We start from the raw sequence: 15,524 nt of genomic DNA, 5'->3' as shown, positions 1-15,524 counted from the left end.
CACCGGGGGCTGGTATCCCATGGGGGAGCCATTGTCAGGCTGGGGGCCCCGCGCCCCTTCCTCAACCAGTCTGGCTCATGGTGGCCAGCAGAGAGATCTGGTTCCAGATCCCAGCTCATCCGGCCGGGCTCTGTCCTGAGCTAGACACTGAAGGTTTGCAGGCAGGAGCGAGACATGACCCCGGCTGCAGCTCTGGCTGCTGGGCCCACGCCAGACGGAAAATAGGTGGTGTGGAAGCTGCGTCTGCCAGGACGGGTGCTTAGGGATGTCTGCTGGTCAAATGAACAGATAAGGAGGCAACAGTGTGAGATCACTGTGATTGTCCAGGACAGAGGTCCTGGGCACGTCAGCATGGTTTTGTCCTTCCAGGTACAGACGGCAACAGGACAGGGACATGAGGTGGGGACGGGGACCCTGGGCTTTATGGTGGAGAGAGAGGGCTTTACCATGCAACAGTCTGGCCTTGTGCTTTGGGTAAATGACTTCACTCCTGGGCCTCAGCTTCCTGCCCAGGGCGTGGAGAATACCCTCCACCTCTCAGAGGAACTGGGAAAGGCGAAGGTGGAGTGGGTGGAGTCACCCGCTCGAAGTTTGCCTTTCAGTTTGCGGTGATCTCCATCCATGGGTGGCGGTACCTTTGCCTCAGAATTTAATGCCTGGAGGAGGAATCAAAAAGAATAAGGCGCCTGACCTGTGGTGGCGCAGTGGATAAAGCGTCAACCTGGAAACACTGAGGTTGCCGGTTCAAAACCCTGGGCTTTCCTGGTCAAGGCGCATATGGGAGTTGATGCTTCCTGCTCCTCCCCCTTCTCTCTCTCTCTCTCTCTCTCTCCTCTCTATAATGAATAAATAAAGTCTAAAAAAAAAAAAAAAAAAAAAAAAAAGAATAAGGCATCACTTACGTTGTTCATGCAGGCTCAGGAAATGAAGACAGGTTCCAGTGGCCGGGGTCAGCGCAGTGCCCCCCCCCCCCCCCCCCGTGAGATCGGTACAGTCGGCTGAGAAAACAGAGCAGTCACATCAATGGCCGGATCTGGGTTGCAACATGCAAACAAGACATGGGAGCCTGAAGCCAGCTGGACTGCCCTGACCCGTTGTGGTGCCAGACCCTGCGGCGTTGCTTACATGCTGGCTCTGGGGCTGGCTGAGGTCTGCGGGGGGCGGGGGGGGGACTGAGTGGCTTTAACTGGGGCAGAGAAGGGCTGGAAAAGAAGAGATGGCCATGCGTGGAGTGGTCAGGGATTAGACCAAAGGTCATGGGTGGGAAGAAAGAACAGAGCTGAGCACAAGTCATACGTGTGTCCAGTCTTGAGTGCTGAGCAGCATGCACTGAATGTCTTCGGGGTGACCGGATCTGTGGCCTGCGTGGCGGGGGCCTTCGTGGAAGCAGGGATTCTTGGATGACTCCCGTGTGACTGGGTGTGGAAGAGACGAGGCTGCGCTCCCGACTGTCTCCACACCAAGTGAACCTGGCACAGCCCTGGCCGTGCATGCCCAAGCCCCTTAGCAGCAGAGGGGCCTTTCTCAGATGACACAGCACGCTGCAGTCCCTGTGCAGAGGTTCATGCTAAAACCATTCACCACAGGCCTGACCTGTGGTGGCGCAGTGGATAAAGCGTCGACCTGGAAATGCTGAGGTTGCCGGTTCGAAACCCTGGGCTTGCCTGGTCAAGGCACATATGGGAGTTGATGCTTCCAACTCCTCCTCCCCTTCTCTCTCTCTGTCTCTCCTCTCTCTCTCTCTCTCTCTCTCTCTCTCTGTCTCTCCCTCTCCTCTCTAAAATGAATAAATAAAAAATAAAATTAAAATTAAAAAAAAGAAAAAAAATTAAAGAATAAAACAATTCACCACAAGTGTAACAGCACAGAAATGGAATGCCACTCTGAAGTCTGTCGTAAAAATTTTCTTGGCAAAGGACCCTTCCAGTTGAATGATCAAACAATGAGCGTGACAGCAAGAGACAAGAGTTAGGATAAAGTATGCAAGTGGAGCAGCTCAGCCTGTGCTGGACGGATCCCTGCAGAGATCTTTATGAGAGCCACTGTTTATTAGGAGGGTTCATGCGGGTCCCTGTTGAAAACAGGAGAGTAATGAAGAGAAACTAGCCCTGTGGATAGGGGGTAGGAAGACATGTCACTGCAAAGGCAGAGTGCAGCAAGGTGCAGACCAAGGGACCAGAACAGAAACTGCCTCTCTGTACAGGGAAACACAAAACAGCCTCCCTCCCACAGTCCACACAGCGTGGGCCGGGGTTACAGCCCCCGCGAGCCAGGTAGAACTGAGACGTCAATAGAAGGAAAGAAGTCAATGGGAGAAAATGAAGGGGAGTGTTTTTCTGAAATGGGGAATGAAAATACTTCTAAAATTGGATGTTAATCACACAAAACTATGAGCCCCCCCCCCCAAAAAAAAACCCTTGAGGACTTTGAGTAGAAACATCAAATTCAACAAATGGACAAAATTAATTTAGCTGAGGGAGAACATATTTGCAATGTCTAAAACTGACAGGATGAATAGCTAGGAAACCTAGGAAACTCTTGGAAACAACAAGAAATCCCCAACAAAAAATAGGCACAATAAAGGAATGATTTCCAAGAAAGGAAATCCAGAAGGCCTGCCAGCAGAACAGACACTGAGATGCATTGGTGGTGAGTGGAACCCTGGAGTTATTGTCACGGCACCAACGAAGCAGGGGGTGTGCAGATGGGGACCCCACGCCTGCTGGGGCGAGTGTGGTGTGGGAGCCATGCTGAGACTTCTCAGTCCGCGTATGCTATTCCAACTCTCCACCTAGGGCGACCTTACATCTCGGCAAGCCTGGGGCATCTTGGTGTATGCCTCTTGTCCTGGAGTATTAACAGTATCCCCTTTCGTTCTCTGAATTGTCCTTACTTGGATGATAAGTTATATGGCAACCCTTCCAGGACCCAACAGTTTCGCTCACGGTTCTTTGTCCCAGGGGAATTCTCAGGTCCATGCAATATCTGTGGCATCTGTGGAGGCCACCTGAATGTCCAGCGTCCAAGGGAGGGCAAGAGAAACATGGTGGGTACAGACAGGAAGAACTATGCAGGTGCGTGAGGCATGTATTAGATGAACCCGTAGCGACACAGGTGGATAATAAAAGCAGTGCTGGGGGTGGGGGAGGAAGGCATCAGAAAGCAATACACAACCTTACCTCACATATATAAATTAACAGTGTGTGAGCGCGTGCTTAAAGCAATGTACATTTTGCAGAAAAGATGTAAACAAAGAGGAACACTCTTTAAACACAGGATGACGAGAAGACAGAACATGAAGAGGAAAAGGAGTAATTACAGCAAAAAGAGCTGGATTCATTTTGGGGAGAGGGTGAGGAAGGAGAGAGAGGGAGTGGGGGGAGGAGAGGGGCACAAAGAAAACCAGATAGAAGGTGACGGAAGACAATTTGACTTTGGGTGAGGGGTACGCAGCATAATCAAATGTCAAAATAATCTGGAGATGTTTTCTCGGAACATATGTATCCTGATTTATCAATGTCACTGCATTAAAATTAATAAAAATAAGATTAAAAAAAAGAGTTGGATTCATTTTAATGGGGAAACCTGTGAAAGGTCTGTGAGGGTGAACGTCAGTGACTCACCCGCTGCTACGTGTGGGTTGTCACCATTTGCTGAGGCCGCTTGTGCTGTGGGAGGCACGGAGGAAGGTGTCCGACTCATTTGAGCACGCTGACAGGAGAACAGAGCTGACCTGTGTCAGACACTGAGGTCAACCAGGGAAGGAAGGACACGTGTCTTCAAGGAGCCATTGCCAAGGTCCTCTCTTAAATCAAAACACTTTTACTAAATAAAAAAAAGTTCTTTTGGATGTAACTAATCATAAACAGAAATGTCTGGACCAAGTAAGTTTAGCCTTAAATGTATTGAGAGTTGGTACAGTGTTTGGGAGAAAGGAGTCCGTTCGTCATTTAGGGAGCTCGTTTCCTGGGTAGTGTTTGAAAGAGGGGAAAGATATCGTTGCTGGAGATGGGTATTCCTGAGGGAGAAAGGGGGAGCTGCCCGGGGGTGGACGAGGGCGCAGCGAGGGCCGAGGGACCGGCGGGAGCGGAGAGGCGCGCTTGCGTGGAGCAGACGGCACGTTCTCACTCAGAGTCTGCAGGCATCGTAGATGATAAGAGGCCTTACCGGTTGAAAGCGTCCCAAAGTCTGTAATAAAAAGAAATCTTCAGCCTGACCAGGCAGTGGCACAGTGCACAGAGCCTCGGCTGAGGATGCTGAGGACTCGGGTTCAAACCCTGAGGTTACCGGCTTAAGAGTGGGTTCATCTGGCTTGAGCATGGGATTATAGACATGATTCTGTGGTCACTGGCTTGAAGCTGAAGGTCGCTGGCTTGAGCAAGGGGTCACTGGCTCGGCTAGAGCTGCATGGTCAAGGCACATATGAGAAAGCAGTCAGAGAACAACTGAAGTGTCGCAACTACGAGTTGATGCTTCTCATCTCTCTCCCTTCCTGTGTCTGTCTCTCACACTCTCTTTCTCTGTGTCTCTCTCTCGCAAAAAATAAAAAATAATAAAAATATATACATTTTATTATAAATATATAATATTTATAATTATATATTCCACATGGAGAGGTCCTGCCAGGGAAGGTGAGCCGTGGCCTGTCGTTCAGAGTAGGGTGTCCCCCACAAACATGGGACCCCTTCCTCGAACATCCTGTAAGTGTAAGGCCTTGAGTTATCAAGAGTGACAGTTCTCAACATAGAAAGCATGACCCCAAGAACTGACTTCATGTATGTGCAGAGTGGAAAACAGTGTGGCCTGTGGCCAGCCTGTGTGCTTCCTGCCACATCCAGACACACAGAGAGCAGTGCACCCCGCCCCCGCCCCAGCAGTGTCACCCTCTGCGCAGGAGCATGCCTGCTCTGACAGTGCTTTGGAGCCAGCGGGGTGTCACATGGCACCGGGCTGAACCCCTGGGTCGGACAGATAATAAGGCAGGTCTATGGAGCACAAGGCAGGCAATGCACAGACCCAGCCTGCAGACACGTTTTGCCTAGCTTGCGGAGTGTTTTGAAAAACATTTTTAAACCATTGCCAACATTTAAGAATTGGGGAATTTCATGCTAAAATCAGGTTTTCAAGCTTTTCTTGCAGATGTATGTATGGAAGGCCTAGGCCCACGTTCCAGCCTGGCAATAGCCACTGCAGAAGCCGAGGGCTGGCCGGACCCCCTGCCTCTCCAGGGACCGCCTTCCTTCAGTCCTGCCACGTCCTCGCCACAGCCCAGCGCTGCACCGCCCACGTGGTCTCGGGCCCTGCACCCACTCCGGTGAGGGGCGGAGTCGGGCCCAGCTCCAGGTCCTGCGGGTCCCTGGGCTCCACCCCCTGGCCTCTCCGCGTTCCTGAACCAAGTTGTCGAGGATGACTGGGGGACCCAGGCTGAGGGCGTGCAATTGCAGACTGGCCAAGCAACAAGGCCGATTTTATGGAAATTCATGAGAAATTTGGTAAACGCCAAAGTGCCAGAGGCCAAACTTCAATTAAATATACACTTCAGGGGTTTCGTCCGTCTTGATCGCAGCATAGCTCGTTGCCTGACAAGGGGTAGAAGCTCAATAAGTATTTGTCAAATGAAGTATGTGGTCCACGTTTCAGCCTAAGGCATTGCCTTAGACCAGCGGTTCTCAACCTGTGGTCGCGACCCCGGCGGGGGTCCAACGACCAAAAATACATTTTTAAATAAAATATGTATTTCCGATGGCTTTAGGTGACCCCTGTGTTTTGGTCGTTGGACCCCCGCCGGGGTCGCGACCCACAGGTTGAGCACCGCTGCCTTAGACAGTTATCAAGATGAGTGCGTTCTGGATTGACTCCCTTTTCTTCGGTCAGATCCAAGCCAGTCAGATAGTATTCCTCTCCTGCTACAGAAATGTGTTCGCCCTGTTGTCAAGGCACCTCAAAAAATATTCTTTCAATTGCCAATTTTCCAGTTTACTCGTCAGTTCTCTGGGATCCAGACAACAAACACTCGGTGAGATGTTGTCACTACAGAGAACACGCAGGATTATGTGGTCGTTCCTTCAGCTCGATAAACACTGAGGTCCTCTAATGCGAAGGTTCTGTTCTCGGTTCTGGAAACACTAAGACAGCAGACACTGGCCTTGCCTTCACGGGGCTCACAGTGTGAACAGAGGGTGATCCAAACAGAGGCTAACACTGTCTGGGCCACGCTGGGAGCTCTAAGCCCAGTACCTGCTTTTTTGAGTTAGCTTTTGACATTCCAAAACAGAGAAAGAAAGAGAGAGAGAAGGAAGAAAGGGAAAGAAAGGTGATGTTTTAAAATGTTCATTGTTTCTATTCTGCAACCAAACAGCTAATTAATAAATCTCATGTGTTTGGGAGATATAGCTAGGGCTCGACTTACGACCACGATTGGTTCCGACAGACCGGTCATAACACAATTTGGTCGTAAGCTGAGTGGGCTATATGTACAGTACTGTGAAATGATGTTATAAAAATCTTTAAGTCATATTTTATCATAATTTTCTTTCATTGTTATATATCATAATTTTTTTTGTTCATTTTATGCCATTTGTATCATCTCTACACCATTTTGTTTCTTATTTTTACATTCCTCAGGTTTAAGTAAAACACTGCATTACCAGTACAACTGGTTTAATATTTGCAAAGACAATTTCCTCTTGGTAGACATCTTGGGAGGGGTTTGATGAAAAATATCCAAGACACACACACACAAAAAAAAAAAAAGAAAAGAAAAATATCCAAGACACAAAACACAAATTGCTGTACCGAGTCTGGGATAACAGTTGAAATGGTGCACGCGGAGACGGTAGTGCTGCTGGAAGCTGGCCGCACTGTCCTACTCCCAGCTGGGCAACGCTTGCGCTGCCAGACGCGGAGCAGTCGTGGCTAGTGATTGTGGTCGTAAAGTCGAATGGTTGTAAATTGCATAGGTCGTAAGTCAATCAATATTTGTAGTTTATTTCACATAAGTGGGGGGTTTTCCATATAAAACATGAAACCCTGCCTGACCAGGCGGTGGCGCAGTAGATAGAGTGTCAGACTAGGATGCGGAGGACCCAAGTTCGAGACGCCGAGGTCGCCAGCACAGGCTCATCTGGTTTGAACAAAGCTCGCCAGCTTGGACCCAAGGTCTCTGGCTTGAACAAGGGTTTACTCTGTCTGCTGTAGCCCCCTGGTCAAGGCACAGATGAGAAGGCAATCAATGAACAACTAAGGTGTAGCAACGAAAAGCTAATGATTGATGCTTCTCATCTCTCTCTGTTCCTGTCTGTCTGTCCCTATGTATCCCTCTCTCTGTCTCTGTAAAAAAACCAAAAAACAAAACAAACAAAAACACGAAACCCTGCCGAGAGGAGACACAGCGACAGTAGGAGGAGAGCCAGGCTGGCTGCGGGGCTCTGTTCCTTTTTCTTATTAAAAAAACACGACTAAAGATAATATGATAAAAGATCACCAGTTGGTGATATCTGGATAGTGAGTACATAGTTGTCTATTGAGTTATTTTCTGAAGATTTAAAACATTTTATAATTAAAAAAAAACACAAGAGCATACTCTCTGAAAGTAGAGGGCAGACTTAAATAGCTCATTTTCTGAGCAAACACCACATGAGCACGTGTCCACTCCCTCCCCGGGCTCTGCTCCGTCCCGCTCCTGGGGAATGCACACCTGAGTCTCTGGGCTACGTGACCCAGCCAGCCTGGCTCGGAGCTTTGATCTGTTCCGAGTAATCTCTCTGCTCTCTGCTCTCAGGCATCGCTCTGGCTGCGGCCGGGGTGTGTGCCAGTACCTCACACCGTCCCTCTTAATCTCCTGTGCCTGAAAAGAGCTGATCAGACCTGTTAGAACCCCACCTAACGATGGCATTAATAAACCTCAAGAGAGACCTGGAAAGATTCTAAATAGATGAGCTCCTTGTATTTAAATATCTTTTTTTTTTGTTTTTTGTACCATCTCTGGTTTTCAATGGTGGTTTGCACAGCCGGGAGGTAGGTAGGTGCAGGGTTTCCCTGGTTAGCATTCCAGCAGGCAGCAGGGTGGCCTATTGGAAAGAAAGCTAGCCTGGTAGCTGGCTTGGTACTAACCAGCAGTGCTCGATCATTCGTTTACTCAACACACGGTTACTGAACATCTACTAGGCACCAGGCACCGCTTCTGCTGCCAAGAACACAGTGGTGAACGAGATGGACAGGAGCCGCAATGCCTGTGTATGTGAGTGGGGGGGGGGGGGGGGCAGAAGATAAAGACACAAACCAGCAGGACCATAGCAGACAGTGCTAAGTGCCCTCCACACCGTGAATCAGTCAAGTAGCGGGGAGTGACCTGGGAGGTGGCACTTCCCAGGGAGAGGTGAGAGGTGCTCTCTGACTGAGATTGTATTTGGGCAAAGACCTGAAAGAGTAGGAAAGGCCAGGCTCAGAGATGGGGAAGTGCATTCCAGGCAGAGGGAACATCAAGGACGAGATCCCCGAGGCACAGGACAGAAACTCAGGCGGCTGGAACAGAGGCAGTGAGCAGTGGGGGAAGGTAGGTGGGAGCCGGACCACACAGGCCAAGGGAGGGGCTTGAGTATTACTCTAAAGGCACTGGCGGGGGTGGGGCACACCATCTGATACATTCTGAGTGGGCTCTTAGGTCTGTTGAACTGGATGTACAAGGTCAAGGCAAAGAGAGGTATGCAGGCTGACTCCTAAGTTTGGGGCCAAGCAACAGGGCAAATAGTGGTGCTGTTTGTTAACTGAGAGGCTGGGAGGGCAGCAGTTTTTGAAAAAATCAAGAAAACTGGAGAAACCAAGTCCATAATTGTTACTTTAGAGAGAGGTCCGGGCTGGAGATGTTATTTAACCCTTGAGATTGGATCAGATGACCTAGGAAGAGAGTGTACAAAGATAAGGGCTCTGCAGTGTGTGTGTGTGTGTGTGTGTGTGTGTGTGTGTGTTGGGGGGTGGGGGACCACACAGGGGAGACCCCTTCAAGGAGGAACCAGGACAGGGGAGAAGAGGAGAAAAGAGAAACCCTCGGAGCGGAGCGTTCCCAGTGAGTGTTGTATGTGTCCAAGGCAGCTCAGGAGAACTGTGAGACGAGGCAGAGAAGTTTGGCCTCTGGATGTAGCAAGATGGAGGTTACTGGCGATCTGGACAAGAGAGGTGCCGGAAGGTGGACGATCAGTTTCATCTCTGTGGGTTCTTTCCTCGCTGCACTGAGGGTATCAAAATAGATGTGGGTAAGCTCCCTTCCACCATCTCCTCATACCCCATGCTTCGAAGCTGGTAAACTTTTTTCTTTTTTAAAATTTTTTGTTTTATATTTTATTTATTCATGTTGAGAAAGAGAGAGAGAGAGAGAGAGAGAGAGAGAGAGAAAGGGGAGGAGCAGGAAGCATCAACTATATGTGCCTTAACCAGGCAAGGCCAGGGTTTCAAACCAGCGACCTCAGTGTTCCAGGTCAACGCTTTATCCACCGCACCACCACAGGCCAGGCAAAAAAATAACAAAAAAACCAACTCATAAAATGATCAGGAATAAAACAAAATAGAAGAAGCTGTGCTATTTGGGAATTTATTAGTTAAATAAGTTTTGCCATCACCAGTACCCTTTTACCTAAAAACTATTATGGCTATTTACGCAAATTATTTAAAAGCCAAGGAGATCATTCAAAATAGAACACCTAGTGGCCAGAATTTTGCTTAGCAGACCCAAATTATATAAGATGTAGCCTCAAAATAGTACCTAGAGTCTCCTTCGAACTTGTCTTCCTATGAAGACCTGTAAGTTAATTCTGGACACCAGGCAGGGTGGCCACCGGGCAGGCTATGCGAGTCCTTATTCATTTGAGTGCTCTCACCCACACGGCAAGGACGGTCAGCCCTCCAAGTTCGGAAAGGAATGTTAAACCATGTCAGGGATTTGCATATTGAGTTCATGGAGCTTTATAAGATTACATGATTGCTTAGTTCCCATTAACAATCATCTCGCCAATGAAAAGCTTACTTGAGGTTACATCTGAAATATTTATTATAAAATATTTTAGGCCACAAACTGTGGACCACCACTCAGCTTAATAAAACATCACTACTGTAGCTGAGGCCTCTGCATAGCTTCCCTAACAGTGTCATTCTCCCAGGCCTCTAGTCACTGTGCTGAGTTTTCACCCCAGGTTAATGAGCCCAGAGGAATGCCCTGACCCTTGTTTTGCCGAGAGTACTCTGTACAGCTAGCTCCCTATTGCCTGTTGTCTGTCCTTTCGGAGGGACTGAGTCTAGGGATTGTCCTACTACTTGTGAACTTTTCTTTGTGGGTTGAGATTAACCGGGCACCAGCGTGGAGACAGGCTCCGAGGAGATCTGATAGGAAGCCTGCCGTCAGAGGAGGTGATGTTCTGGGTACAGTTCTTGTCCTTGCTGCTGCGAATAAAAGTACCTTGAGGGGTGCCTTACCACACGTTAGTATCCCCTGTCTAAAGAACTCCCAGAACTTTGCCACCAGGCTCATGTGTCAACATGATTTCCTTCCTCTAGCTGAAAAACTCAAACACTGAAACAAGCAGTGAGTCGTTGAAGGTCAATGGTCTACACGAGATCAGGGAAGGGTGTCCGAGACGCCTGGCTCCAGGTTTCCTCACTTCCTTCCTTATCACCTATTCTCAAACATGAACAAAACCATGATTTACAAATAGAGTGGAATAACTTCATAAAAGAAGGGTGAAGGGAGAGGCCAGGATCCAGGCACACCCTAAATCAGGGGTTCTCAAGTTTTGGTGTACGTCAGATTCACCCGGAGACTTGTTGAAGATGTAGGTCCCAGGGTTTACCTGAGACTTACTGACCCCCAATTTGTAAAGGGGGACCCCATGAGTGATTCTAATGCACACCAAAGCCTCAGAACCACTGTCCTAAGCAATGCTCATAGATTCCTTAGAGTGGTCTTCTCTGTGTTGGGGGATGAGGGTAGGAGATAGGGGTGGCTGTGCTGTGAGGGGAGGGGGTTTTGGGTTCTAAAGTCAGGTGAAGATAAATTACCTCTGGAAAATCACCTGAAACTACTCATAATATATAGTAAAAATGTTCCCCTCCCCCTTGGGAGGGGCTGTATAGTAGCAAGTAAATATAATGTATGCTATATGGGGCCTGCATATGCAAATCAGGACTCTATACTGTTTTAACTTAAGCAAGAGAAATGTAAGTCAAATTTGAGTAAGTTAAATGCTCCCACTCTGTGACTCAGCGAAAGAAGGACAAGGTCATCTCCCTTCTAGAGATGAAGAGGTGATGGCTTCGTCAGGTTCAGAGACTTGCCCGAAGTGACCAGCTTGTACGTAAATCCTGGGACTAGAAGTCAGACATGTCTCTTTCGTTCTGAAACCTGTGATTTTTTTTTTTTTTGGCATTTTTCTGAAGAGTAAAGTTCAGAAATAAAGGTCACGGGCCAATGCTATTCCAAACATCTGGTTGAGAAGACAACATTCTGAGATAAAAGATTGGAGTCATATACTGTCAGCAGAGTTGGGCCAAAAATGAGTAACACAGCTCCAAGCAGTGATAAGAAATACAAGAAGATGATGTCCTAGGAGTAGCATGTCCAACCTGAAACATTACTACTATTGGTTACTTAAATATCGTTCATAGATTCCTTCCCACAGCAAGTTACCTTCTTTGTTTTAATAAAAAATAAAGTCAATCTTTCAGAGGAACAGACTCGCTCAAACAGAGGACAAAATCTCAGGCGACTCTGAAATGCCCTGGACCCGCAACGGGAGGTCACAGATGCCCACCGACAAGGGGTACCCCAGAAGCGGTCTGCTCCTGTGACAGGTTAGGCATTACCAGGAGGCCCTCACTGTGCTTAAGCACTTTGCACACCCGATCTCACGTAATCCCTACAAACCTATGTAGGAGGTGCTACTAGTGTCTCCATCCCACAAGTTGAGAGTTTGGTGCTTCACCCAAAGTCACTGGTTCCTCTGTACAGGGATAGACTTGAGTGCTTACTGTGTGCCAGGCACTTTTCTGGGCATCTTACAGGCATTCACTCCTATAAACCTCATAATCAGCCCCATGAAATAGGTGCCTTAATTCTGCCATTTTAATAACTCGCCCAGTTCACACAGGGAGGTAGTGGTGAGCTGGGGAAGGAATTTAGGAGAAACTCTGGTTTCAGCCCTTAGTCTACATCACAGTCACCTGAAGACCTTGAAGACACAGATTTCTCGGCCCCCAGCTGGAGATTCTGTTCAGGTTTGGGGGAACACTTGTGAATTTCCCTTTCTGCAGAGGCCTTGGGGATGCTGATGTTCTGAGTCCAGGCAGCAGGCTTTGAGAAGCCCTGCTCCAGACCAGCAGTCTTAATCACTGCACTGGAAATCCCACTGGCCACCAAAGGACGTTCTTGTACAACTTCCTGAGAAGTGTTTGTGAAAATATTAAAGAGAATTCCTAGAATTTCTCTCTTTGTAGATTTTTGCTACAGCTTTGAGCTAGCCAAGTCAAACGAGACCACAGTTCGTCCTTTAACAAGATTGTTCGGCGACAGAGCGTCCTCACCCTTGTGTATGTGGTCTGGGGCCGAATCTGAACACCTAGGTTGGCCGGCCACGTGCGCTGAGACACACGGGCCAGATCCAGGCCACCCCAGGCACGGGTTCGGTACGGACGCAAGGACAACAAAATGACTTGACTACGTGGGGTGGGGAGTTAGCGCCACCCCAGAACGGCCCAGCACTTCCATTGTAGCCACCGGTCCTCCAGGTTTATTTACATTCTCTTGATTTCCTTCCGCCCGCAGTGGAGCAGGCCATCCATACACCTTACATCTGAAATTAGCTGAACCAAATTCGGCCAAGTTTTCCAAGGGCAAAGGGACAGACGGTGCAGAGGGAAAGATCTTCACATTGCAGCGAAGCTGCGGGGCAGGTGGGAGACGGAATGCGCCCCCATCGGGGTCTCCGCGGCTTCGGGGGCGCCGGGTGGGGGACGGAGGGCGCCCCCACCGGGGTCTCCGTGGCCTCAGGGGCCGCAGCGCGGTGGACGGAGAGCGCCCCCACCGGGGTTTCCGCGGCCTCGGGGGCGCCGGGCGGGGGACGGAGGGCGCCCCCACCGGGGTTTCCGCGGCCTCGGGGGCGCGGGGCGGGGCGGGGAGGAGAGCGCCTCGGGGCGCGGGCGGCGGTCGCAGCCATCTTGCGCGCGGGCGCACCTCGCAGGTCAGGCAGGCGGGGCGGTAAGAGGCGCGGCCCCGGGACCCCGCCCCTCCGGGGACACTCGTCAGCGCAGGCCGCGGGCACAGAGCGCCGACGCACCGACAGCGGGAGAGCAGCGGTCCTCTGCAGCGCCGCGGGTGAGCCGGGCGGGAGGCCGGGCTTGGCGGGCGCGGCGGTCGGGTCACGCCGGAGAGTTCGCGGCGCGCCCTCCGCGGAGGGGACCGTGGCTGGGGCTCGACGACAGGTGTGGCCGGGCTGGCCCGGCGGAGGGCTGGACCGCGCTCGAGCCCCGGGCCAGTGGTTCCCAAAGGGAGCTGGGCTCACCCCGCGGCCGGCCGGGCTCGGGTCCCGGGCTGTGCGGCCGACGGGGTCCCCGCGCGGCTCTCAGCGCACGGTTTTGTGGTTTGGTCCAAACGTAGGGCAGGTGAAGCTGACCCTGCTGCTGTGGTCGCGCCGGCTGCCCCGCGACCTTCCTCTTTCCTCTGCTCCTCCGAGTCCCCTTTCCGAGGGCCCGCGGAGCCCGGGCTGCGCGGACGCGCCTCGCTAGGCCGGGCGGGGACAGCTTTTAAAAAGTGTTTCTCAAAGGCTTGACGGTTGCGGTTTCAGCCGTGGGGCAAACGGTTGCTTCACAAAGTGAAACTTGCTGTCTGCTGGGCTCCCCTCCCCGCTGGCTTCCTGGAGGCTCCGAAGAGTACGGGGTGGACCCCCTCCCGGCCGCCGCCGCGTCCCCGGCCCGGCCCGCCCCCCGCGCCCCGAACTCCGACCCTCCCTGCGGGGGCCCCGCCCCCGCCCCCGCCCCGGTCTCCGCACCCGCACCCGTGGCCCGCCCGGCCGGCCGGCCCGCCGTAATCGCGGGTTGGGCGGTGACTCATCTCGGGGCCGCCCGCCCCCCTGCCGGGCGGCTTTTTAAGCAGCAGCGCGCGGGGCGGGCGGCGGCGGCGGGAAGAGGAGGGCGCTGCGCTCTAAGCGTTTCTCTGTCTCCAGGTCCCGAGAGCCGTCTCAGCTGCCGCTGGCGACTGTATTTCCAGACGATTGAGGAAAACCCATCCGGAACCGAAAATGCCGAAACCAGTAAGTGAGCCCAGGTTCCGGGCCGGCTCGCTCGCGCCTTCAGGCCCTATTCCCAGCGGAGTCACCTGGGCGCGGCGTTGGGCGGCTCTTGGCTCTTGGTGGATGGAACTCGGCTCTTTTTAAGCGGACGGGAGGGCAGAAGTCGGCCGGGAGCTGCCTCCGCTTTGTTGCTTGCTGGTTATTTTGTTACTCTGGGTCGTTTTGTGTGTCTGTTTAAAAAGTGAATTCTAATGCAGCTTGGTTCTTAAAAGTTGTCTAATCGGCGGGAGAGCCAGGTGGCTTCCGATGACCCACACAAACTCCAGTGCCTGCAAGGGTGCGGGACAAATGTACCCCGAGCCTTCCTGGCGCTTCGCGGGGCATCTGACCGAGGAGACACCCTTTGTGCCGGGCAGCCCGTGTTACCCCACGCCCCCGAGGCTGTTCTCTGTTACCCCGGAATTTGCTAGTGCGGCAGGATTCCTATCTCTAGGAGACGTTTAGTAATGGACTTGAATTGCAAATGAGCGAAGGCAACCCTGGATTTCGATAAGGAGGCTCCATGCACTCTCTGGCCGAGCGCTCCTGCTACACCCCGTAAACAGCAGCTGATTAGAGAGCTGCTGTGCCCGCACCTCTGTCCCCTGCATCGAGTGTGTCGCCATCTCGATTAGGTTGCTGGCCAGGCCTGGGCTTGTTTCGGCTTTCTTTTTAAGTCGTGGGAACAAGGCAGGTTCTTTGTTCCCGGACATTTTTTAGAAAGTTGTATGTGTTCCACCTGCTTTTAACCCAGGTAAACTGATGACCAGACCTTGGGGAGTGGAGTTTGTCAATTTTTCAGTTGAGTTCTGAATTGTGGTGGAGAAAATAATTGGATTTATTAAAAATTGCAATAAAAGGTACATACGGAGTTTATAGTTTTACAGTCAAGGTCTGCAGTCAGTGCTTATGTGCTTTTCCTGCTGTGAAATGTTAGATTTTTTTCTAAAGGGAATTTTTAATAGTTTTTATTTTAATCTTAGGTTAACTAAGTTACTGTGTTACCGTGCTAATAGATTCAGGAGCCAGTATAGTTTTTGCCTAACTTACATCAAGATGATTCATTTATGGTGCAGAAAATTCTTTTCTTACACAAAATTCTTCATTTTAAACTCGCAAGGGGCGTGTGACATCCAGGCCCTTCGAAGCCTGTGATATAAAACTGACCTCCATTCAGTCCTTTACTGAGGGCACAGCCCCGTGCAGCCAAGCGTT

General features: G+C 51.0%; 1 protein-coding gene across 1 annotated transcript in view; it reads left to right on the top strand.

Annotated features, from left to right (window-relative positions):
- Positions 1 to 13,207: 13,207 nt before the first annotated feature.
- Positions 13,208 to 15,524, top strand: part of EZR (ezrin) — a 51,999-nt gene continuing 49,682 nt past the window's right edge. The window contains exons 1-2 of the mRNA XM_066247827.1: positions 13,208 to 13,357; positions 14,205 to 14,291. Of these exons, the coding sequence (XP_066103924.1) occupies positions 14,280 to 14,291 (12 nt within the window). The 5' untranslated portion in view covers positions 13,208 to 13,357; positions 14,205 to 14,279. The remainder of the gene's footprint in view (positions 13,358 to 14,204; positions 14,292 to 15,524) is intronic.

The sequence above is a fragment of the Saccopteryx bilineata genome, chromosome 12 (assembly GCF_036850765.1).
Source record: "Saccopteryx bilineata isolate mSacBil1 chromosome 12, mSacBil1_pri_phased_curated, whole genome shotgun sequence".
NCBI lineage: Eukaryota > Metazoa > Chordata > Mammalia > Chiroptera > Emballonuridae > Saccopteryx > Saccopteryx bilineata.
The sequence above is the reverse complement of the archived record's forward strand: the minus strand, read 5'-3'. Positions and strand labels throughout refer to the sequence as shown.